Source organism: Haliotis asinina, chromosome 9, assembly GCF_037392515.1.
Source record: "Haliotis asinina isolate JCU_RB_2024 chromosome 9, JCU_Hal_asi_v2, whole genome shotgun sequence".
Classification (NCBI taxonomy): domain Eukaryota; kingdom Metazoa; phylum Mollusca; class Gastropoda; order Lepetellida; family Haliotidae; genus Haliotis; species Haliotis asinina.
In genome coordinates this window covers 24,434,236-24,460,666 of record NC_090288.1, presented here as the reverse complement: position 1 = coordinate 24,460,666, position 26,431 = coordinate 24,434,236, and the positions used below count along the sequence as shown (strand labels likewise).

General features: G+C 40.0%; 1 protein-coding gene and 1 pseudogene across 1 annotated transcript in view; one reads left to right on the top strand and one right to left on the bottom strand.

Annotated features, from left to right (window-relative positions):
- The window catches only part of LOC137295791 (ciliary rootlet coiled-coil protein 2-like), a 205,512-nt gene that overhangs the window by 66,109 nt on the left and 112,972 nt on the right, over positions 1 to 26,431 (bottom strand). The window contains exons 28-36 of the mRNA XM_067827340.1: positions 26,097 to 26,206; positions 24,728 to 24,900; positions 24,405 to 24,621; positions 23,886 to 24,035; positions 11,577 to 11,729; positions 11,130 to 11,309; positions 10,639 to 10,801; positions 9,874 to 10,046; positions 7,652 to 7,872 (exon numbers count right to left, since the gene is read on the bottom strand). Coding sequence (XP_067683441.1) covers positions 7,652 to 7,872; positions 9,874 to 10,046; positions 10,639 to 10,801; positions 11,130 to 11,309; positions 11,577 to 11,729; positions 23,886 to 24,035; positions 24,405 to 24,621; positions 24,728 to 24,900; positions 26,097 to 26,206 — 1,540 coding nt within the window. The remainder of the gene's footprint in view (positions 1 to 7,651; positions 7,873 to 9,873; positions 10,047 to 10,638; positions 10,802 to 11,129; positions 11,310 to 11,576; positions 11,730 to 23,885; positions 24,036 to 24,404; positions 24,622 to 24,727; positions 24,901 to 26,096; positions 26,207 to 26,431) is intronic.
- LOC137296425 (uncharacterized) lies at positions 14,868 to 16,848 on the top strand (annotated as a pseudogene).

The window sequence follows — 26,431 nt, the reverse complement described above, 5'->3', positions numbered from 1 at the left end:
AGTAGATTATTTACTTGTTTGTGTACACAACCAAGATTAGACTACTGCTCACAACCTCAGACGTTGGGCATGCATACTATTTCAAGCTCCGCGAACCTATTCACAGCGCATGCGTTATGGATGCAGAGCATCACAGCTGTTGAAACCAGTTTTCCCCCCCAGCGCTGGGGGGAATTTAGTGAAACGTTTGAACTCCGATTTCGCAGGCTTTTTTTTCATCGCGTTTTTTTTAACTTTATAGGTTGAAATGGCATTTTTTTATGATTTGTTTCGTTAAGTGCATACCGAAAGGTATCAGAATCTGCAAAGTTGTGTTTTACGTTGCATGTGACCTTTAACTCTCCGAGACCCTCCTGGTCAGGTTATATGCAGTCAGTTCACAGAGGAGATCCCACTGGGATATCAACTGTCACCTTCTTGCCCATGATTGATATGAATCCTGGTGACATGTCATGCATATATTCCACACTGAAGTATGTTGGGGCTCAAGCAAGACAACAAAATGTAACACCTGTTATCACCTTTGATCAACCACTTTGGTGGAAGGCAACTACCATTGTATCAAGTGCAACAGCACATAAAGATCTCGAAGCATTTGTTCTAAGACTTGGATCCTTTCACTTTATGTTGGGTTCTGGACTTTGTGAGGTCTTGGAGACGGTGTATGCTCCTAATGCAGTTCCACACATGATGACAGGTAAAGTTGTTTCCCGAGCCATCAGAGGCCACTTCCTTGTGGACACAGCTCTCAATGCACTCCTCTTAGGCCAGGCATTTGAATATCCTTGGATTTGCAAGTGTGATGAAGATATTGATTCAGAACAAACTCCTCAGAATAGATGGTGCAGCACAATGGACGTGACAACAACGATCTCAAACATGCAGTATATCTATTTGAACAGCTTCTAGGAGGGCAATTATCAACTGAGGACATTTGTCAAGATATTGTCCTAAAGAGAGTAAAGTCTAGGCTGGATGAGTACAAGACACAGCTAAAAGATAGAAGAACATCCAAGTTATGGCTGCAATACACAATGATGATAGACATTTTGCGAAGGTTCATAAAGGCTGAAAGAACCGGTAATTGGGATCTCCATTTTGAATCTCTCAGGGAAATGATTCCTTACTTTGCAGCTTCTGGACATCCCCCTTTATGCCAAGTTGAGTCGTTTGTATCTCCAAAACATGTTGGCTTTGGAAAATACTCATGAAGAAGTATACAGAGATTTCAAGAGAGGACTCCATGTTGTTCGTCGTAGAGACCGTTTGTGGGCTGGCTTGCCAACAGACCTAGTAATAGAGCAGATGCTCATGCGTAGCATCAAAACTAACAGAGGTTTGACTCGGGGTAAAGGCATAGGAGAAATTCAACGTCTTACATGGGTCTTGTCCATGCCAGCATGTGCTAGCATGAACGTTGCCATGCAGACATTCACTGGAATCTTGTACAGCATTAATGAGCAACACAATGATGCTACCCAGGCTCGAATGGACAAGGACAACAAGGACATTCTGACAGTGTTATCGTTCTTAGAAGAGAGGAATCCTTTCAGTGATGACACTAGTCTCCGCAATATTGCAACCGGAGAAATAGCTGACAAACCTGTAAATGTTGAGAATGCCAAATATGTTGGACAGAAGATACCTGACAAAATGACTTGAGTGTCCGTTCAAGATTATGTATTCAAAGAGAAAGACCAAGTTTGTACACTTGACTCTAAGGCATCTGTACAGTTTGAGGGTGATACAGTACATGTTGATCCTAACTTCTGTTCCGAAGAATTGTAACCAGTGCTGGAGTTTGAACTGTGCAACATTCCTCCTGCACTCTTTGAACCATCAGGTCTTCCTCTACAAGCCAACAAAGCTGCACTTGCTGACTTGTTGTGGACTTTATTACAAAATCCTGATTGGCAACCTCCAATACACACGGTCCAGCGAGAATATGTTCTTGACGGTGGAGCTCTACTTCAACATGTAGTTTGGCCTCGAGGATGCACTTACGACACCATCCTTCAGCTCTACATGGAATATGTCCGTAACAGGTATGGAACGGCGACCATTGTGTTTGATGGATATGAAGCTGGACCAACAATAAAGGATATAGCTCACTTTAGACGGGGGTATGCTGGAGTAGAAGTTAAGTGTGAAAAGAACCTGTTACTCAATTCTAAAAAGGAAGACTTCCTGGCCAACCAATCTAACAAACAGAGGTTCATCAGCCTTAGAGGAACAGGGATGTAGAGTGAAACAAGCATGCAGTGATGCAGACCTAGAAATTGTCATGACAGCTGTGGAACTTGCAAAGGAACACACGACTGTTGTAATTAGTGAGGACACAGACCTGATGGTACTTCTATGCTACCACGCTAGTTTATCAGAAGAGTCATCAGAAATCTACTATATGACAGAGGCAAAGAGTAACAGTAAAAAGAAAAGGAAAGTCTGGCAAATAAAGGAAACAAAGTGGAAGGTAGGAGAAGTCATCTGCAGTAACATCTTGTTCAGCTTTTACAGGATGCGACACTACAAGTAGAGTGTTTGGAATTGGAAAATCGTCGGCGGTAAAAGAACTGATCTCTGACATGTCCTTTTGTCAACAGGCATCTGCATTCAGTGTGGCTACAGAGAGAGAGAAGATATCATAAAAGCTGGTGAAAGAGTTTTCGTGAAATTGTTCAGTGATGACACAGACATAGGTCTGGACAAATTGCGCCATATCCGCTTTTGTGAAAAAGTGCCAGCATATTCAACGCAAAATATCATTCAATGCATGTCTACTATCAAGTTCAGGAGTGGATGGGACAGAGACCGTCAGACATGTTGCCTGAGAACTGGGGATGGGAACTACGAAATGGTCGTCTATATCCCATTCTCACAGATCTGCCATCAGCCCCCGAGCACCTGCTAAGAATTATCAGATGTAACTGTAAGACTGACTGTGGCTCAGCACGATGCAGCTGTAAGAAACATTGTCTGGAATGCTCTCCAGGATGTGGTGAATGTAGGGGAGTCAGCTGCAGCAACTCAATGCATGTTGAAGATGACATTTAATATAATATTAGAGTCCCACGATGCATCCCTATTGGCTTCATATCATCATGTGAGGTTTGTTTAAAAACATTTAATTCTGTTCACTAACTACATCCTGTCTTATCAAAGTTTATGTGAAGTGACTGTACCTTCTGCATTTTCTGACAATGTTATTATACTGATTTAAGTTCACATAATATGGTAAATACGGTAAATACTTACACACGTGTTCAACATACACATAAAATGAAATAATGATTGGAAATCCCTCGGTAACAGACACATGGATGAACCTGCTGTTATATGTATCGATGAAATAGTGCGTTATACACAGAATTATGGTCTTGTTGCTTGTATATATGTTAAATACGGTAAACTGGAAGTTTTATATTACAATTGTGTGTGTGTGTATATATATATCACAAATAGGCTGTGCACTTAAATTTAATTTCAGTGATAAATGCCCTTTTTCGTGACAAATCTCTGTATAGTGTGCTCATTCAATCGTCTAGTGACAAACAAACATGCACATGCGTTTTGGTGGGAAAAATACAATTTTCGTTGATTATACAGTCCTATACTTTTTGTATCTTAAAATACATATTATGTGGATTACAAAACAGAAGAGTCAGCTTTTATTGCAATTTGTTCTAGGTTGAGCTGTATATGAGCTAGGATGACTGGACAGGATTCTGCAATTGTGAAATAACTGCTCAGTGATGACAAACTAATGGGCCATAAACAAACTCTCTCACTCAGCTCAGTCAAATGTGCGATACCTGAACAAAATATCTACAGAAGAGATGCATTGCACTTTGGTCTAGTGAGGGATGATTATAAGTTGTTGCTCAACCCATGGTCCCCAATGGACAACGTATTTATCTCACCGAACACCTCAATGATAATTTTGAACTAATTGATCGTACACTTCAGTCAACCTGTGTGAATCAAATTATTCGAATCTTGCATCCTTCTGTTTTTTCCTGCAGCTCTTGTTGTAGTAAAGTCACTGTGATGTAATGCCCCTTCATAATATTCACAGGGACTACATTTTAATGTTACATACATGGCGAAGACACAAGCAAAACAGATTGAGAGTTATCTCCCTTCCATCAATTTGAATTTGCATTGGTAATTTCTCTGCATCATGCATGATACAATGTGTGAGCCAACTACCACGAAGTACCGAATGAGTCGCTATTGGCAGTGGGGTGTATTGCAACATTTATGTGTGAGGTAATTGTAGTGTAATGATATAGTAGTAGCGAATCAAGCACGCTATCGCTGCAGAGGGAGTTGTCTTGTCATGCTTTGAGTTACCTCCCCTTGTGTACTCCTGTGGTTTTGAATATCAAATATTCAGCCAAGCACATGGTTAGAAGACACCATTGTTTTGTCATGCTTCATGTTGGTCTGCCAAGTTGAGAACATAACATAACTGGCGACAAGGATTTGTCTGATCCACGTGCATCCAGGAACCAAACAACGGCTGCCATAGGAAATATAGTGCCTTTTGACAGTATGTGGGATGTGTACCCTGAACGACAGCGTATCTCAAAGCGAACTTATGGATTGCTTAGAGGTTGATTGTCTCCAGCGAGGCCTTTATCTTAGACACTACCAGAGTTAATCACCGTGTTAACTGGACATTTCTCACCCAAACCAGTCATGATTTCGCAGCATCACAGTTTTCGTAACAGAGTTCAACGGCAAAATGAGTCTATTTCAGACTATCTAGCAGTGCTTAGAGAACTTACAGAACACTGTGATTTCAAACAAGGTCTCAATGATCAGCTTAGAGATCAGTTTGGGAAACAACTCAAAAACATCTGTTATCAGAAGCTGTGAAAATTGCTGTTTCTATGGAAACTGCTGCCAAAGACATGCAGGATTTGAGTGTGAAAGCGCCAGCCCAGGTGAACACATTGTCTAAAGCTGGAAATCATGGGAGAGAAGACAGAAGGAAATATTTCCCTAAATGCAAGTCATGTGGAAAGACTAACCATGATTCCAAAGACTGTTGGTTGAAAAGTGTGGAGTGTTACAAACGTGGGAAGATAGGTCACACTTATGTTGTTTGTAAAAATAAACAGGAATCCCAGAAGGGTGGTTGCCATAGAAACAATAAGAAGGGTCAAGTTCATCACATGGAAGATGTAAAGAGGCAAATAGATGAAAATGTGAGTGATGAAAGTGATTGACAGTATATTGGTTGATCCTGTTGTGGAAGGGACTGAGTTAAAGATGGTGCTTGACACAGGCACAGCTTACTCCATAATTTCTTGTGAAGAATACAAGAAGAGATTTGCCAGAATACCCTTGGAAGAGATGAATGTGATGTTGAAGACATACACATAGGAACCTGTTAGACCCAAAGGGACAATTAGAGTGAGTGTGCAGTACATCAGAGTGCATGATGATATGAGGTTATTTGTTCTAGAAGAAGCAGACCCATCTTTGTTTGGACGGTCATGGTTACACAAGATACAGCTGGACTGGCCAGATATAGCTGGACTGACCAGATCAAAGCTGTTCCAAGGGAAGCCAAGGAGACGTTACAGGACATTTTGCATAATCACGCATATGTGTTCAAGAAAGAACTAGGTGCACTGAAAAATGTTAAAGCGAAGGTTGAAGTTGAAGAAGACACAAGTCTGAAGTTTGTGAAAGCGCATTCAGTGCCATATTCCTTACACCAGAAGGTGGATGATGAAACATCTTAGAACCAGTAGACTGTAGTGAGTGGGCAACACCGGTAGTATCGGTAATAAAGAAGAACATAGATTTCAAGGTGACTCTTAAACCAGTATTAAAGCGTGTTGAATACCCGCTGCCACGTATACAAGATTTAGTTGCAAATCTGTCAGGAGGTCAGGAGGACAGGACAAAGCTAGATCTTTCCAATGCATACCAACAAATGCTGGTAGATGATGAGTCGAAAAGGTTACTCGCATTGAACACTCAGAAGGAACATTTCTGTTTCAGCAGATTAACCTTTGGAGTAGCTTCCACAACAGCGATATATCAAAGGACCATGGAACAAGTACTTCAGGGATTACTGGGTGTGCTGTGCTATATGGATGATCTGCTCATCACTGGTCGAACTGCAGACGAACACCTCAGAAACCTCAACAAGGTGTTGAGTCGACTACAAGAGTGGAGAATACGTGTATCAAGGGAGAAATGCTTCTTCTTCCAGGCATCCATTGTGTACTGAGGACACAAGATTGATCGGGATGGTCTTCACACCACCGAAGAGAAGGTGAATGCTGTATTGAATGCTCCAGTTCCAGGAAAATCAGCTGCGTAGTTTCCCAGGACTGTTGAACTACTACAACAGATTTTTGCCAAATCTCATGGTCATCCAACCATTGAAAAAACTTCTTGAGAAGGGAACAGAATACAAGTGGTCAGAAAACATGGACACAGCCTTCAACAAAGCAAAGATGATGTTGTCATCAGCAGACATGCTAGTACATTATGATCCAGATTTACCAGTAACTTTGGCTTGTGATGCCTCACCTTATGGTGTGGGGGCTGTGCTGTCTCATATCACAAAACAAGGTGAAAAGCTACTGCTTTCACCTCTTGGACACTGACAAAGACAGAGCAAAACTATGCACAAATAGACAAAAGAATCATTAGCAATAGTGTTTGGTAGGCACAAATTCTCTCAGTACTTGATCATCAAGAAGTTTACACTCATTACTGATCATCAGCCATTGGTGAAGATCTTGGGATCGAAGACAGCAATTCCTCCACTTGCAGCAGCTAGATTCCAACGGTGGGCCATGATGTTGTCAGCATACAATTACAACATTGTATACAGAACATCCAATAACAATGCAGATGCTGATGGACTTTCTCGTTTGCCGATACCAGAGCAAGTAAAAGAGAGTGTGATGGATGCAGCTGCAGTATTCAACATGTCACAGCTAGAGAGCTTACCAATTAAGTCATCACAGGTTGCAAAGGAAACAAAGAAGGATAAGGATTTATCCCAAGCCATGGACTATACACTAATGGGATGGACAAACCCTGAAGACCCATTGTTACAACCCTTCTACTTCAGGCATATGGAACTGACAGTTCAGGGAGGATGTCTCATGAGATCACGTCTTGATCTATTGAAGCCAAATCTCACCATGACAGTAGCGAGAGTCCAGGAACGAGACGGAGGCAAAGTTCGAACGGAAACTTTTGAAGCTAATCAGCCTGTACTTGCCAGGAATTACAGAGTAGGTGCTAAGTGGGTACCAGGTACAGTCGTGGACAAATCTGGTTCTGTGTCTTACAAGGTGCAAGTTGATATAGACATGGTGTGGCAACGCCATACTGACCAGCAACTACCACATTCAAGTCTGGCAACATGCTGCGATGTCGCCCGATGTCCTACACCTCCTAGTCACACTAGTTACTGGGTTGTGCCAATTCTGTAACATCACACGGGACAGATACAGATAATATTCCATCACCACCCCCCTGAACGACACTATCTAATGCATGAGAAATGCCAAGTAGGTAATCTGTGGCTAAAGTTTGTTCCAAGCTATTTGGTTGAAGAAATAATAGTTTCAGGCATATCATACAGATATACAGCAGCTGTGGAAACTCTTACCTATTTTCATGGTCACTCATTGCTTGCTGCCCAATGCTGAAGACAAGGCAGGCAGAATCCAGATTTTCCTCTTTCTGCAGAAGTTTCTGATCCCGTCGAAGTTTTGCAATAACTGCTTGCTTTTTCCGCTCCTTCTGCATCTGGTCTTCCTGTGCCCCAAGCTGAGCCAGCAGGGCAGCCCTTTCCTCCTCATACTGAACCTCCAGTGTCTCAAAGATATTCTACAAATAACATAGTATCCATTATAACTATCGCAAGTTACAGCTTGAAATAACTTGTTTTACATTGTCTTGATATTTTGTTCAGAGGATTTCCTCAAGTGGCATTTAGTAGCTAATAGCTAGTAGCTGTCTACACAAAACAACATCACATCCACTGCAATAAAGAAGTCTATCCATTAAAAGTGCTATGAATGATATGTGTGTACCGAGGTTTCCAAGAGTAATGAAAGAAATGTTCTCAAGAGATGTGATTGACATAATACATTCAAATAAACAAGGAGAAAATGTGAATAATGTTTTTTGAGTAATTTTTTTATGTGAATTGCTGTAATTTTTCTAAAGAATTAAAACAATTTATTCCAAATTTGCACTGCACCTTTCCTGTATACAAGGAAGGTGGCCCCAATTTTGATCACAATGAAAGCAATGGATTTCAAGTTACTGGTTTCACAAACTTTTTTCTTTGAATTCTTTTTATGGGCAAAGCCATTTTTCATGATATGTAGCTCTGTTGCTGCCAGCTAAAATTTGAGTCCACAATCCAGACATAGCTGTACACCAGGACTGTCACAATATGTTAGAACTGCTAACAAACTCACTGTCATCCTCGATATCTCCAGGGTATACTTTCCGATAAGTCTCCACTATACCCTGGACGCATCTACAGCTCTGCCAGATAAATTTATTACCTCCCTTGACTGTCTTTTGATCCAGTCAGGTGTCTACGCTGGGAAGTTGAGTGAACCAATCACAACTCACTTTCGTTTTTTCAATTATCTAACCGATTATACTTGCAGAGGTAGAATGCGTTCTTGCATATGTTGTTTTAATGTTTCGGACCTGTCAATTTGTTTGTATGATTTCCGTAAAATCTGGAATGCACTGCGAGCAAACCTTCGCAGTTGCGACTGCTACCATTGTTGACACTGGCAAGCTCGGTTATGACGACGGCCTAGCTGATTGGCTATTGTGAGAAGGCGGAGCCAGCAAAGGGAGGTAATAAATTTATCGGGCAGAGCCGTAGATGCGTCCAGGGTATAGTGGAGACTTATCTGAACGTATACTCTGGAGATATCGAGGATGACTCACTGTGTGCTGGAAAAGATCTCATTTCAAATACTCTGGCTGCTGTAACCAGGAAAGATGCTCATAGTTCATATGGTTTCTCAGTTATTGCAGAAAATAGCCCATATTAATTCTATCAGGTTTTCACATCATGATCAAAATAAACACACCATGGAGTACTTATAGTCTGATGACTTTTTTTTGTTGCTTATGATTGAGTAAGACGTCAACAACCATAGTTATAGTTAGGTTCATATTTCAGAAGTTTGTATGTTTGACACTGACCAAATTTATTGAATCTACTGTTGAAAAGAGCAAATGCAACATGTCCTCATGATACTGAAAGTGCTTGCCCAAATGCAGCAGACGACCAAGTCTCTCAATATCACTAAAAGTGTGTGTCGGATCTTGTTTCTTCTTGTTGCTGAACATGGGCTATTGAATGTAGTGTTCTACATCCTAGGATTGATGGTGACATCAGGTTGACATCAGATGGTGACATAAATGTTAGCATAACAAAACAGTCTCTCCTGTTTTCATAGTTTATTGCACTTCTGTGGACTTACAATCCATCCAAGTGATGTTCCACACCAGGAAATCAATATGATTATCATGATTACACATGATGACCATTCAACACATTCAAATTTTCCATCAGTTGCCACCTCATCTTATCTTATCCACCTCAAACAGTACATGAGATGGTAATGTGTCAGGATAAGAAATATTCTATCACCACACAAGTTATCCCTGAATTCAGTCTGAGAAAACTGTAGAAAGTTAACAAATAAAACTGCAAAATTACTTCACTGTGAGCAAAGAAGGATGATTAATAAGGAACACACTAAGGTATGGAAGACATGAACACCCAGCACCAACCTAACTAGAGTGTCAACTTAATGACTGTGCAAATAGTTACTGTCAGGCAATGTGTACCTTTTTCTCTGAACTCTTTTCCTCTTCTTCCTCAAAGATGCGATCAAGAAGTTCTTCATCTGTAACCATGCCCTTATTCTGTCTTTCCTCTCGTACTTGTCTTCGTCTCTCCATGCGTGCCTCCATCCTTCTTCTCTGTACATCTTGTGACTCACTGAGCATCTCTTCCAGACCTTTGAGTGGGCAAACACCATACACTCGAAACATTCCCTCACATAGAGAGGCCCTTAGAAACAAACAAGATAACCAACAACCCCCAAGGCTCCTGGATTTGTTCAATGTTATCCTGTAGATTTTGAAACCTCATCCTTTGTTGCTCAGTTCTTGCTTCACATACAATGTTGAAGCAACTATGTAATATTAAATGATCATAATCATAACTAGTTAGAATAATAATAATAATAATAACTATTTAGAATTTGGCTGTTGAAGAAACCATAGCTCTACTTCATTTAGGGCAAAGGGCATAACAGAGAGGTCTGGGCATACGGAAAAACTATATGGTTTAGTGGCAAACTATGATAACTTCTCACACATCAGCTTTCATGCAGGTTTTCTTTGACCAGTAAGGGACAAACACAGGTATCATATCTAGGACTGCAGCTACACAGGCTTTTCACTGCTGGCTTGTGAACCTATGTTGATGATATTTAGGGACGATAAAAAATACAATGCTTCAAGACATGTCTATCTTCATAAGCTATGAAAACAACAAACTGAAAATATACTGTGGAAACAAATTGTTGCTGTCTCCAAAGACATTACCTTTCTTCTCCTCAAGGTATTTGCCAAGCAGCAGGTTGACCTCATCAATTTTTCCAGCTCTGCGAAGTCGTCGTTCCTCCAGGCGCTTCTGTATGATGTGAGTCTGGCGTTCCTGCTCTGTCATGTGGGACCACTGCACATGCCCATACTGCTTCAACAAGGCCTGGTACATGACACAAGGGAGAAGCATTCACATCAATAAACCAGTATCTTTGTCAAGGAAATTTCCACCTGGGTGTTGGTTAAATGAATGTATTTTTAAGATATTCTTTAAAAAATAATCAGTTACATATCTGGATACACCTGATTTTAAGTGGTGGCAGAGACACTTAATCTGTAGATGTTTTTAATTTCATGAATTACGTATATTGTAAGATGTCAAGGTAGAATTATGATTTCTTTTACCCAACAAATGGGTGATGAATCTTTGAATGTAATCAGTCTTCATAATCATCATCTTGGTGTGATTCATGCACAGGTAACAGACTTACTTCTATGACAAGTTTGTCTCTCAAGGCATCATACTTGTGATCCAACTCCTGGAGCAACTCATCACTGGAACTGTTCTGGTTGTACAACATCAGAAACAACACAGCTGCCACATTGTCATGATAGCACTTGGTCACAGCCTCCACTGCAACCTTCAGCTCTTCTCGAATCAGACTTGGCTCCTGACAAAAGAAAAAGTATCTGGTCGTGGAACTATGCATCAGTCTCAATAAAGAACTCTATAATTTATCTGTGTAAGTGAAATCCTAAATTGTGTTTTCAGTTATCCTTACATGAATGTGAAAGCCAAATTAACATTTTTATTTTGATAACCATTTTAGCTTACTTGATAAACATGGACAATACTTTGCAGTAAGACATGTCCAACATGTCAGTACAGATGACAGCACACACAGTATCACTGCAGACTACAAAGATGTAACTGTCACCTGTTTCTGGACACGTGCTAGGATGTGGTTCATGTCATGGCCCTGGTGCTGCTGGAGGTCTGCCAGAAGTGTTATCACATGATCACAGCTTGCACCTTCCTCCTCCTGTTCATCTTGCCGATTTTTCAGCTCTATCACACAGGAAATTGCTTCCTGCAATCATAGGAGAATCACCTTTGTTTCAAGAAGAGACTTAGACAGTTAATGAAAATGGAAAATTATTACATATGCATGCCAATCATATTTGGGCATCAAGAATGGAAATGTGACCAGCCACCAGCTTTCCTTCACTTAACTCAATAACTGCAGTCAGGTGCATTCATGGTGTATGATAACCACGGCTGACCAAAACTAGCTACTCATGTTTCCACAGCACTCATCTTCCTCATGGCTTGGTGTTTATTGCTTACATACGATGCCTACAATTTCTCACTGCAAAATGACATGCTGAATGATAATGTTGATACAACTGAATATTTTCAGTTAACAGTAGGAATGTGTTCATTGCACAACACAAAATTACCTTTCCATTATGTTTGATGAAACATACTGAAACGCCAGATGCTGATTTGAAATTTATTTCATGTGAAATCCAATTCTGTTCTGCAGAAGCATTTTAAGTTGGAAACCGATACCTCAGAGTTTATGGTCAGATGACATCTGTGATGAGGCAGTGGTATATACACTCACACCGTTTTTTTTCTCCCAACATTTATTTATACAGGTCATATTTTATTATTATCTTGACTCATGCTTATTATGCTTATCTCCTTCTTCTAGGCAAATGATAGTGGAACACTTGAATCCCTTGTAGTTCCAATCAAACGAATATCCTATAACTGCTTTGGAGACAGGAACTCTGTCCCAGATAAAATGGCACTTATGTCTAGCACAAAACATACAAGCAATTCCAACCAGTTCGGCTAACACCCACAAAATTGTGTATGAGAGTTTTTGATGTATGGAGCAATTGTATATGATATATATAAGTGTTCTCTGTTTGGAGGCTGTTTCAATTATTCATTTCAGGCAAGGCATAAGGTATAAGAAGTGTTTAGTGCATCAATGGGAAGATAAAGTGAGTGCATATGCCCCAATAAATATAATATAGACCCATATATTATCGAACATGTCTCAAATTGTCCCTTTGAGTGATACATTTCTGTGGAAGGTATGAATCATAATGGTTACTAGACCTGTACATCTATTTAAGATTAGCTGTTTTTTATGGCATATTTTTAATTATTAGTCTGTGTTATTCTAGACTTTTCCTGGTCTGCTATGTTTAAGATGTACAATTGTAGAATGGAAAAATGAATTACTTAGTGAGTGATTAAAATATGGTGTGACATCTCATGCAGCTATGTCAATGTTCTTCAATAGTGTCTGTAATTTATATCTGTGTATGCACATATCTAGAATATTAAGAATATGGTTTGCTTGTTCTCATAGCAGAAATATATTCACAGGGCTTTGTTTACACCCAATGTCACACACACAGTATGTAAATTATTATTGTTTTATATATAAAGTGATTATGTTCTATACATAGGTTCAACAGGTTTAATGTTTAATGTGTTAAAACATTCATCATGATGTATATATTAGTATGACATATTTGTTACATGACCAAGGTGCTATCGCTCTTGGATGTTTAAGTCAAAGTGTAAATTGTAAACAAACAATATTATTTCAAGAGCATATATTTCCAGTGATTAATATAAGAATTATCCCTTGTGTGTTGGAAATGCAATGTGTAATGCAATAATTGTATACATTTATTTACATTTAGTGATTAACACTAGTGATTAACACTAAATGTGGTTATGAAAACCAATCTCCCCCGGCTTTCGCATTTACTTCCATGTTGTCATGTTTACTTCCGCATTCTGTTATATGCTGCCAAATCACGTTGCTTGGTTACCAAAGACGTCATATATTATACGCGCGCCATTTACAGCACTTTCTGAATGTCATTCACGCCGGTATCATCATACGATAAACATCATCCTGTTAAATCAACCTGTTCTTCATCTGATCATGCCCAGGAAAAGAAAGGCTGTAATCAATCACTGACTAGTGAGGACGGGGAAGGGTCCCAAGCAGCACAAGAAGATGCCAGGTGTTGCTGTGGCTTCAAGCAATAATGATTCGGAGAATGTGAGTCTTTCAATAACTACCTTAATCCATCGCCCCCATCTGCATCTGTGGAGATTTCAGATTTCACATCACCAGCACCCAACACAACTCCTAGTATTTCTGGTCAGCTGGAGGCAATTCTGACATTGCTTTCGAATAAAGGTAATGTGTAGAACCAAGTTGACTCTCTTCCCGTCGTGCCTGACATTACAGTCAACTCTCCCGCCCCTTCACCATTAATGTATGACGCTCAGGAAATCGGCCCACATGTTTAGCAGGCCAACCATAAAAAATCTACAATGGTGAGTACATTGATCTTTCAACCTTACTTCCTAATGTGAATTCGGGTATTGAGAACCAAGTGAAAATGGAACTAATTGCTGATAGAGACGGTAATGTCGCTCTCATCTCTCGACAGGTAAGCCAAACACCCTTGATGCATGGACATAAGCATTCCATATCTACATGTGTGTTACAGGGAATGTTGTCCTACACCGAGTCCATATGCAATGCTGCCAGGCGCTTCAGCGGAGATGGTTGGAGGGTGTATGATCAACAGTTCCGTCACAGAATGGCAAGGGATCCCACTCGTCAGTGGGATCGCGTCAACGGTGAGTTCTTGTTGCAGCACATGCTGACCAGAACAAATCAAATCAGAACCAACAGATCAAATCCCGCACCAATACTGGGGTAAGTTTTTCAATGAATATTCCTTGCGATTCACCATTCAATATCTGTTGGGATTTCAACAAGGGAACTGTCAGCGTCAATTCTGTAAATACCCCCACAAGTGAGGAAACTGTGGAGAGCCTGGTCACGGCTTCCAGAGTTGTTTTCGTGCCCATACATCCATCAGAACGTCAGCTGCCACCAGTACAAATTACCACCCCCATTCATCCCAGCAATGTAGACAAAACGTCTTGAGCACCAACTCCGGTCAGCGTAAGTAACATGTTGGAGTCTCTTCACTCATATTCATTGGTTAACCCCACGGATGCACATTCTTAGTATGATGGCTTTCTGCACAGTTTTTAGCTTAAGTTTCAGGGAACCCGGGTCTGCAGAACGTCCAAAAGTCTGTCATCAGCAACGGACATGGTGGGTGCAGAGGTTGTTATTAAAAAAATGAACAAAGAGGTTTGCCTAGGTAGAATGGCTAGCCCCTTTGATAATCCAATGTTTCCTGCATTACAGGTATCACCGATCGGACTTGTTCCTAAGAAGATAGATGGTGGATCGGCAGTTAATTTCCCCGACAATTTCCGTTTGATTCACCACCTATCATATCCGCAAGGTGATTCTATTAATGATAACATTAACCAACAAGATTGTTCTGTTTCATATTCACGCTTTGACGAAGCTGTGGAGATGGTACAAAGGTTGGGAGCGGGTGCCCTCCTTGGAAAGTTTGACATCAAATCAGCCTTCCACATCCAGTTTAACGCCAAGTACTACTTTGATAAATGTCTGCCATTTGGGTGCTCTATTTCATGCGCTATTTTCGAAAGATTCAGCATGTTTTTGCAAAGGTGCATTCTCCACAATCTCCCAAACAAAGAGTTGATGCATTATCTGGATGACTTCCTCACAGGGAGTGTTGCTGGTACCAGTGACTGTGCCCATAATTTACAGTCTTGTATGCAAGAACTGAATCACTTCAATGTTCCAGTGGCACTTGAGAAAACTGTTCAACCTACAACAAAAATTACTTTCCTGGGCCTGGAGCTGGACACATGTGCCAGACATGTTCGAATCCCACAAGACAAAATTGTTGAGACGACCACGCAGATCAGAGGGTGGCTGAGTGCGGATCATAACCAAAAGGGACATCCAGTCTCTTGTGGGTAAACTCAATTTCACGTGTCGTGCTATTCCCATGGGATGGGCATTTTGTCGACGGCTCATTGACAAGATGTGCAAGTTGAAGTCTCCGTTTCACAGATGCTGACTCACGACAGGCATCAAGGACGACTTGGTATCGTGGTTACAGTTTCTTGAACATTTTAATGGCATATCCATTTTTCAGAATCCAGTGTGGACATCAAACACGGCCATTCAGCTTTTCACTGACGCAGCAGGCGGTGTAGGTTTTGGTGCTTACAACCAGGGTAAGTGGACGTGGGTGTTGGCTGCAGCAGTGGGTGGAGGACGGCATGACGAAGGATATGACGCTGTTGGAATTGTTCCCTATAGTACTGTTAGTCCAAATTTGGGGTGAGTCATTGTCCTGTGACTCTCTGTCGAGATGTCAGTGAGACCAGTTCCACAAATGTGCACCGGCAGCGGGCCTGACACCAACACCCCTCCCGGACAGGATCTGGGACTTCTAGATCGGGAGGTCCATCGATTGCTACACAAGTCCCTGTCGGCGAACACATGGTCGACATACAACAAGAGCTTGCAGACGTTCCACACCTTCAGACGAGTGCATGAACTGTCCCATCTTTGGCCAGCCCCAATTGAACAGGTTGTGCATTTCATTTCGTATCTGTCAGTTAAGCATTACTCCTGCCATACAGGCAAATCATACATCTCTGCACTATCATCCTTTCATAAGTTAAATGGGTGGCAGGATTGCACTGACCACTTCTTGGTGTCTAAGTCACTTGCTGGCATGTCACATGACCAATCGAGGCGTGATACACGTAAACCAATCACTGTTGATTTGTTAAAGTTAATAATCCGTAATCTTCCAGCTGTGTGCAGCAGTTTCTATGAGCAATGTCTTTTCAAAGCTGTTTTCTGTGCTGCATTCTTTGGATTTTTCAGGGTGGGGGAGCTCGTACAGACCTCAGTTGGACAGCCAGGCATTGCAGTCACTGATGTGATGCTGGACACATCTGCCGGGCGAGTACAATTTACTTTGAGACGCTCAAAGACTGATAGACTAAACAAAGGAGTCCTTGTTACCATTTCTTCCATCCCCTGCAATCCCTTGTGTCCCATGACAGCTTTGCATTCTTACCTTAAGGTTCGCCCAAGTGGTGACCACTCCCCACTCACAAGATACCAGTTCCAGGCCATGATTAAAGAAGCATTAGCGCACAGCGATGAAGACACCTCAGCATTTTCTTCCCAGAATTGGTGCTGCAACTACAGCAGCAGCAAATGGCATCAGCCCACAAATGATTAAAAAGTATGGTAAATGGGGGTCCGATGCATATGAATCCTATATTCATTTACCAGTAATCATTTAGTACAGTTTATCAGTTATGTTCCTTTCACATGTCTCACACTTTTCATCGAGATGAAATGAGTTATACAGCCACATCCCAAGGTGCTTGTAATCCACCGTGGATCAAATGACATGGTCCACATCAAGATGAGCTTACTGTACCTCAACATCTATGAGTCATTGCTGTGGGTGCAGCTACTGCTGCCCAACACGAGGATCTTCGGGTCGTGCAAATAAGGCATGATATTGAAAGTGCAGACAGCTTCATGTTTTCATGGAACAGCGTTCACCTTTCCCCATGTGGGGTGCAAGCGTTTGTCAAAGACATTGAAAGTGCTGTGCTGGCTGCTTTGAAATCTACTTAGATACAGGTACCTGGATAAAGGCAAGCTATAGTGGGGAAGCAACATGGTGAGTTAATGGTCATGTTTGTGGGCTCAGCACCTGGCGGGATTCTGGGAGGCTTAAACATATTATAACAATGTTCTAAATTTAGGTGTCCTACTTTTCAGTTGGATCTTATTTTCCCTCCATTTATCAGTGGTGGGGACTAGTTTAGCATATAATAATTCCTGCTTCTCAGCAGAAGTATTTCTTTATCTATCATTTTGCTGCTGCTGCAACTTCGTTTGCCAATATTTTATGCTGCTGCTACTGCTGCTGGTGTCTACTCCATAGTCCCCTGATTTAACTCCGTTGTCATAGTTATATTAAGTTAGGGATCCTCCAAGAACCGCCACGCTCATGACCATTAACCCACAACAACTTTTATTATTTGTGATATATGCGCGACATCAACACATATTGGGTTGACGCCGCCTGTCCAACGGAGAATGTGGTTTGGTAAATATGTTTATCCTAAAACTTATTCCCTAAACATGTGTTTTGGCTGTCTGTTTACATGACAACAGCCCTTATCTGGTCAATATGTGCCCTTCACAGTTTGCTGGGGACATGCATAAGTTGAATCTAAGCATGGTTGTGTCATATATGAAATCTGATGTTTTTTTCATTTTTAGACAAATCATACATGCAATTTGATTCCATAAAAAAATAAATATAAAGTTTAAACAAAAATGCTTCATAACAAGATGCACCTGTGTTTTCGAGGTCACAAAAATTGTTATGTTTCTGAAATATCCATATTAAAAATAACCTTAAAATGACCTTCGATCCTGCACCTTGTGATTGATCAATGTAATGTTGATTCTGCATGCGTCGGTCTAGTAGAATAGTTCACATTGCCCAAATGCGATTGGGTATGCATCCTGCTGAAAAGCTGAAGGTACCTTGGTGCTGTCACCAAGTCGTTTGTAGTGTAATGGTTGGGTTAACTTTTTAGTAGAAAGTAGGCTTATTAGGACAGGGATAGGCTGGGTTATAACCAATACATTAGGGTCTAGGCTTCACTGGGCTGGTCCATTTAGCTTTTGAGGGGTGAGGATCCATCAGGCATGTCTCTTCCACAATGTCAAGTAATGGGATGGCTGGTGCATGGGCTTCTCATGGGCAGAGGTATCAGTCCACTGAACTTTTCTTTTGTAGGCATTTATTGGGTAATTTTCTAACCATGGTTTTTATTTGGCTAGAATTAAAGGTAAGGGATATAAAAGAGCATAATATTTTTTTCTCTGCACTCTGGGGTCTGACAGCCAAAGGCAAGGGATTCACTTGTTTGTCTTGACTCAGAAAGCAGAGTTTTAGGTTTCTTTTAGTTTAACAGTTTAGTTTTAGGAAGAATTAAAGTTTGTTTAGATAATATTAAGTTGTTAAGTTTTTGTTTTCTTTTGCAAGGGAACATTATTTGGGGGGTATTGAGTGAGGATAAAAATAAGGGGCAGTAGGATAGGTTTTTCCAATAGGGTTTAGATATTTACTTATTTTTATTTAAGATCTTTGAAGGAAATATTGATTTTATTGTTTGTTGATTTCATATTGGAGCTGGAAATAAATTTATTTTGTTTACACAATCTTGTGTTTGGTGTCATTGTGGATTTGAACCCCTGAATCCTGCAGACCTGAGGACCCAAAACAGGATAGTCCTGTTACAGTAGAATGAATCTCTGAGTGTTGAAGGACAGGATATGTTGATGCTGATTCTTCATTGCAGTATAAGATGTCTGGTACCATAGCTATCAGTGTAATCGGAGGGAAGGTCATGATGTCAAGTAGTCATAGGTCATCTTGTAGGTGAGGGCACTGGACTCCTTTGATGGTGAAGTGAGGTCTTGCTCTGTTGTAGTCCAAGATGTAATCTCTGTGTTCAAGAAGATGACTTCTTTTGTAAGCCAGTGATTGTGTGGTGAGTCATCACTATCCTTCTGTTATGATCGGGGGATGCAGTCAGTGAATCCTTTTAGCTGTAGCAGGTTACATGCATGTGTGCACTCACTGAGTCAATGCATGATGCATATTCTAAACTGTGGTGAGATGATACAGCTGATGGTGAAGATCTTCACAAACGGGAGTGTTCACATACTGCATCCTTTCAATTGCATCAAGATGATACAGCTGATGGTGAAGATCAGGAAGATCACATGGTCGATGTGGTGCTTATAGATTTGCAGAAGCATCTGACATGTTGAGCATTGAAAGTAGACTCTCCGAAGGTTGCAGCGTCATTGTAGATGCAGTAGATGAAGGTCTAGTAGATGCTGCATGTTGTGCTGATTCTCTCAAGCTCTGTACCTCAGGTAGTTGGCGTCGACATAAGTCATAGATGTCTCATTCGTCAGGAAGGATGACATCATCACTGAAATACTTTGAAGAAGAGTTGGTCTGTTGTTTTAGTGAAGATCTAGTAGTTGAAGACTTGTCTAGAAGAACGCTGATGACATCGATTCTGATGACGACCTCTTCTGGGACTAGGACCTAGTCTCTTTCCATGCTATCCCGACCACACCCCCAGAGTATGTCTGGTGATTCACTATAAACCTGAATATGAACAGAAGTTAGCATATGGCTACCAGATGCAATAAGAATCGAATTGCCAGACATGACATGAGGCAGCCAATGTAAAAAATTCTTACCAAGTTCACAGTGAACAATGGAAGAACAAAAAACCATGCAAGTAGGATATAATAAAACAGAACAGCCGCAGACAACTGTAACCTACACCAGAAGCACAATTTCATCAGTGAAAACATCTCACATGATGAAATGTATGTTCAACAACATACAAAATCCATAAATTCCAGACTGAAACCATACAACGCTACATTTTATGTAAAGGACTGAAATATAAAAGGATAATACATGCTGTATTGGGACTCAAGTTGACTCCAACCATCTCGTCTGGCAATGGAGGAGAGAGTGACAAGCATGATTAAAGTGCCAATGCATGGACTAAAAGAAGGCTACTCATGGGTGAGTGTTGATTTTACATCTTCTTTAATCCCCTGGATGCCACAGGGACATATATGTCCCTCCTCTTCACCCCTCACTTTGAAGTCAAATAAAATTCTAATTATACCACGCACATATATATACTTCACAGTTTTGAATTCTGCAGAAAGTTCCCTTTTTTGTGAAAACCATCCACTATTATCTCAGAACAAGCTAAAGTGCTTAAAATTGCCTTTCGAAATAGGCTTTATCGTAAATGTCACCATTTTTCACACTATATAAAATCACGATTCAAAGCTTTAATTGTGGTATGTTTTGGAATGTGAAAATCGGATAATTACTGGGAGTATTGAATTTCAAAAATAGTATATTAAATATCACTGATATCAAGTTTTCATGTAACCAGTAATGATAATTCTGAAACGTCACTGATGAACCCAGAATCAGTTGGGATCTTTACAAAAATACACTTACACGAACGTTGAAGTGCGCTTTCAGCCATACTGAATAGTGTTTACAAATTCACGTTTCGAGAAGGCTGGTATTGAAACGCCAATTACATCACATATATTTCATATTCAGCTGCGACAAATGCATCATTGAATTCCCCACACATCTTAGAATAAAACTACAAATGGTCTTTATCATCAACACCAACTGTCTTGATAAAACGAAACGAAAGATACTTGGCATGAAAAGGAACGCTGTGCTCGAAAGACAGCGCTTGTTTGAAATGTAAACAAACAAAAATTCCGATTTTACACTGTGTAGCATTTTAGGAAATTTTCCAGCATCCAGCCGTGTAATGATTGCTTACAATGGGTCAATACGCTTAGAATATTCAGGGGAAGAGCATCGTAGCAAGAAATAGCAAATCATACAATGCAATCGTTAGATAATTCATAAGAAACTGTCAAACTTTTAGTGCAGTGTGACACCACGACTGACAAAATCATGCAGAACAACGGTACTTGTCAGTATTTCTGGCTTCTTTCGTCATTTACAATGTAAACGATAAAAACATGTAACAATACACAGATAGTCAGAATAATTCTGATTACTTACATCTCCTCATAAAAGGGTCCTCATAAATGCCTGTGTACCCTTGTCAGCAAAGCCACCATTTTGAAAGTAGTGATGTCACACATCAACATTGTTGCACATATTAGACAATTTCTTGAGGCAAAGGTCGGTTGAACAAGAGCGTACACAATGGCAATATCATTCCGACTGCACTTTCAGTATTCTGATGTATATTTTCCATATCGATCAGATATTTATATAAGCTATGCGTTTGTATTCTTTGAAAGCTTTTGATTGTTTGAATAATATTCACATGGGAAATTGACTCAGTAAGTGTATTATACCACATTTAAGCCTCTACACAAGTATTGGAAGATTACACGTAGCCATTATGGCAACATGTTAATTTTCAGTTAATTTTGATGTACAATATTCCATACGTTGGGATAAATATTGAAATTTCATATGAACAGGTTAATAAACAGTGATTTAATTCAACTTTACAGGTAAAACTGATGATATTAATGAAAATGATTTGTACATTTTATGAAATGTAGAGGCAAACATATTTAAAAGAATTGTCTTGTTCATTGCATTGGTTTGTGTCGTTTTTATAGACAAAACAATTATGAATATTGATTGACCACGCGCGGGTATGTCAAAAACGTTTTATGATTCATTATCATTTTCTAGATAATACAGTCAATTCAAATTTGATTAAAACATATCTGATGGCAGAATATCGAACTCAAACAATACTTCAAAATATATAAACCAGGTCATGTCCTAATTTGGACAAACATTACGTCCATATTCTAATAGTTCGATACTGGAAAAGCAATCTCTTTGTACCTTTCATTGCATACTTACGGAGTGAAATAATTACATAATCATAAGAAGGATAGGTTGTATCCTAAATGAATATTCAATGAATATTCAGGTCTGAAATTTTCATTTATGCTAAATTGATGCAAGACAGGTGCGCGTGTTGCTCACAATAAGATACGCAGTAAAACTATCTAATTGTAGACATATTCAGGGCAATATTTCAATGGCAAAACCATTCATTTTATGTTTTGTCTAAAAAGTGTTGAATTCTGTCACGGAAGTCAAGACCTTTTACACATTCAGTGGGAATTAGGTTAGATATATCCTAATCAGTAAACCAGTGTCTTCTTTTTCCGACATCACAAAATGCACAAAACCTGCCATGATGTCAACTAAAATGTCACATTATTTTCAGTTATTTCATTACATTTGAAAATGTGGCTCTTACTCCGTTAATAATGATGCAAAATTAATCAAAATATATCTACACAAACAGGAGAATATGGGTATCTTAGAACTAAATTATGTATCAGATAGGGCCATCCACATTGCTATTATCTGCTTTCTGATGTAGTGCACTGGCATCTTTTCTGTCAAATTGTGAAACTACCAAAAGGCATCCTTTCACATTGGAGGACTTTGTATTGGAATAGTTTAGTTCACTGTGAACAAAACATAATGAAACTATACTGTCCGTATCTACACCAAATTCTCTCTGTGTGATCTAAATTACATTGACCTTATGTAAAGCATGGCGGAGTTATGCCCCCTTATCTTTATACATGCATGACCTCTCTGTTGACATTTGACGTCATAGAAGAAAATTGATTTTTGGCACTTATTGCAGGACATTTTTTATTTTGTGAGTATGACGATATGCATGAGCACATAAATCCAGTTCACATATACTTATGTCGTTCAGATATCAAGCTGTATTTTCTTCGCCTACACTTTCTGTAAATATAACAAATTTAAAAAATCGTAGCAGAGTGCTTTTATTGGTGCACGATAAAAAACGAAGAAATTTACTGTTTTTTTTAATGGACACAAAAGTTTTGGACAACATTTAGCCGTGTCTATTTCTCAAACACCAGAGTTAGTCGCAGTTATATTTATATCAACGGATAGGAAATCAGATATTCTACATTTCTGTGTAATTTTATAGGACCATGTGAGCGCAATTCTCGCACAGTGTTCACTTTTCAAACCTTACAAAAATTTGTGTCTGAAAAAAAACTCGGCATCCAGGGGGGTAAAAAAGGGAACTTCAAGGGATTCAAGTGTTCCACTATGTTCGGACAGAAGGAGACAATCATAATAAGCATGAGTCAGGATGAGGGAAAATTGTGTAGGATCAGTGATGTCCTATTTACTCTGTCCCTTTGCTGTAGCATTGTCTAAACCAGCATGTGATGAGGACTTTTATGACAACACATTTGATTCATTTCATATAGAGCTGCACTTTTCTAAGACACGGAGGCACATGCGGTCTGGATAGCAAAGACTTTGCAATTCACTAAGCTACCTTTGTTCAAATGAGAACCCTCTGATTGTGGGTTTGAATGTTGTCTGCATTACACATCTGTTAGTGGGATTCACCAAAGGTCAATGACCTATTTCACATCAAGCTTCCCACCATACAAAAGACATACAAAATGGTGTTAAACCTAACTCACTCCATTTACAGGTAGAACTATCACATCATGATATGGCATACACCAAATGGCCATCAAATGCCATCATATTCCATGATATGCCATGATATGCCAATTTTAGTAGCCCAAACTGTGTCACTATACCTGAAATATCACTGTCTGTTCTTGTGGAGGCTTTATTTGAGATTTGCGCCAGCCTTCTCTAAATCCCTGCAGAACATCCAGCCTCTCCTTAAGGTCTTCTGTGCTCATGCTTGCTTGTGTCTTTCCTCCACCAGATTTATCGTCTGCACACTACAGACAGCAAAATGTTTTATAATGATTTTCTTTACTTACTTTTGCACCAAGTTTCTATGCTATATGAGGAAATAAATAGACTAACTTCTTAATATTGTGCATTATAACATACAAATACATGTATATAAAATTTGTACAATGCCCGATATGCCTTAGAAACTGAACATGCTAAGGCACTTGATAGTATAAATGATTCCTTCTCTATACCAGCTCATCTGTAAGTCATAGAGCAGGTCTTCAGGTCTTGTGTGTGAACCAGGCAGTGGCAGTATTTCATCAACATCATTTCAGACAAAATAGAACAACTGGTACACGACAAGGAGGTAAGCCTTCATACAAGATGTAGTTTGAGTTGGCACTGTGTACCTGTATCAAAACAGCCCTCTCTGCCTGGTGCTTCTTGTCAACAGCCTCCATTAACTTCATCATCAGGTCATTGTCCATCACTGTGTCCGCATCTACATCTACATCATCTACATGCTGGACAGAGTCTTTGGTCTTGAGCCGGCGTCTTGCTGCTTCCAGACGGTCGTGCGCCAGTCTCTCCTGTCGGGCACGTTCCTCACTCTTCTGAGACTGAACTCTGTAAAATGGAAGATTTGAAGTGTAACTGATTCTACTCTTCAGTAATGGTACACAATAAATATACTTCAGGAGCAGACGTACAACAACATCTCCCAGTTACTCACTTCTCTCCCTGCTCCTCCACTAGACCTAACATGAGAGCAGCAGAATCAAAATTCTCTTCCTGTCGCACACGGCGTTGTTCCAGTCGGAGACGGGCAAGAGCAGCCTGGCGCTCTCGCTCCTTCTCCATTTCATCTCCAGACTGGACTAGCTGCTTGAGGAGGGATGCCTTCTCCTGGAATACCCCAACATACATTAGGTCATTCACAAAGAATGATTCATTCTCAGTGGTTCAAACCTCAGTGACATGTCACATGACATGACAACAAATGTGTGCACCAATAGACATATCTCAGTATGTTTTTGTTAGTTGATAGCACTATCTGTTATGCATACCATACTTTAATACTGGAAGTTGTTACATTCTTTTTCATGAAATATCATGCTTGAAATACCTGCTATGACTAGTGACAATACATACCACAAATCACCCATGAATCAATATCTCTGTCAGATCATGTATTCAACATGGTACTCTGAATCAGAAGATTGAACCAAGAAAGAATTACTGAGGTAATGGCAGAAGACAGGTAGTCAGAATCAAAGACAGCTTGACCTGCTGTAATGAAATGACAGCAAAAAAGCTGAAATATATGTCAATGTGCAGTATGTGGTTGGTGCATGGGGGGGATTAGCTCATGATTAAGATGAACATTACATTGAGTTGATGAAGACGAAAGCATAGTTTAGTTTGAGCTTCTTTAGTTGCTTAAACAAGACAGACATGACAAACAAGTAGACTTGAATGAGGTGAGCAGACTTCCAGCTCAACCCCAGGGCCTTTCCTGTGAACAGCATAATCAGGCTCACGGTCATCCCTACACAGACAGTCGGAATACCGGACTCCACACCCACTCTCAGTATAGATGTGAGCACACACACATAAACAGTTTTTAACAACAATGGACAGGCAAAGATTCATCAATGGAAAGGTAGAGAAACAACAGCACTTCCTTGTACAGTTGATGTGATGACATACACAGCCAAGGGGGATGACCAATAAAGGTCATAAATGTCATATACAGTAATTAATGGAAGTGACAAAGAGGAACAAGGTAGCCGACATAACAATGCATGCTGCAGTAGTGAGAAAAATTAAGAATGCAGATTAAATAATAAAAAATAATTATCATATGGCTTGGATCATAGTTCTTGGGTCTTTTTAGAAATATATGGACGATGGCTGCCCTGAATTAGACACTAAAACTAGAACAGCGATAAATATAACATATCTTCATAACACACTCACCTGAATTGAGACTTGACTGTAATGGGTGTCAGATGGGATGAATATAGTTCTTACTTACTGGAACCTAGATTTGTCTTAAAACTTCGCCACTCTTTGTGATTCTGCTGTCTCCGTTTGCTCACCTCTTCAATCCTTTGTTCCATCTGTTGCAAGATATTTCTGTTTCTGTCTTCAGTCTCTTCCCTCTGGACATCTTCCTGTTCCAGCCGATCGCACTCCTCAGTGCTCAGACCTGCACACAAGCCCAGGATACTAGAAGGGTTTGGTACAACAGCATTGAGACAAGTCAATCCCAGGCCAGGCCTTACAGAAGAAGCATAACAGATATGTACACAAGTTCAAAGAGATGTTTACAAGTTCAAATTAGCACACAGAAATATATACTTGTACATCAGCAGCAGCAATCACCTACAATCTTCATGTGCAACGTGTGTGTGACATTACACAGGATTTAAAG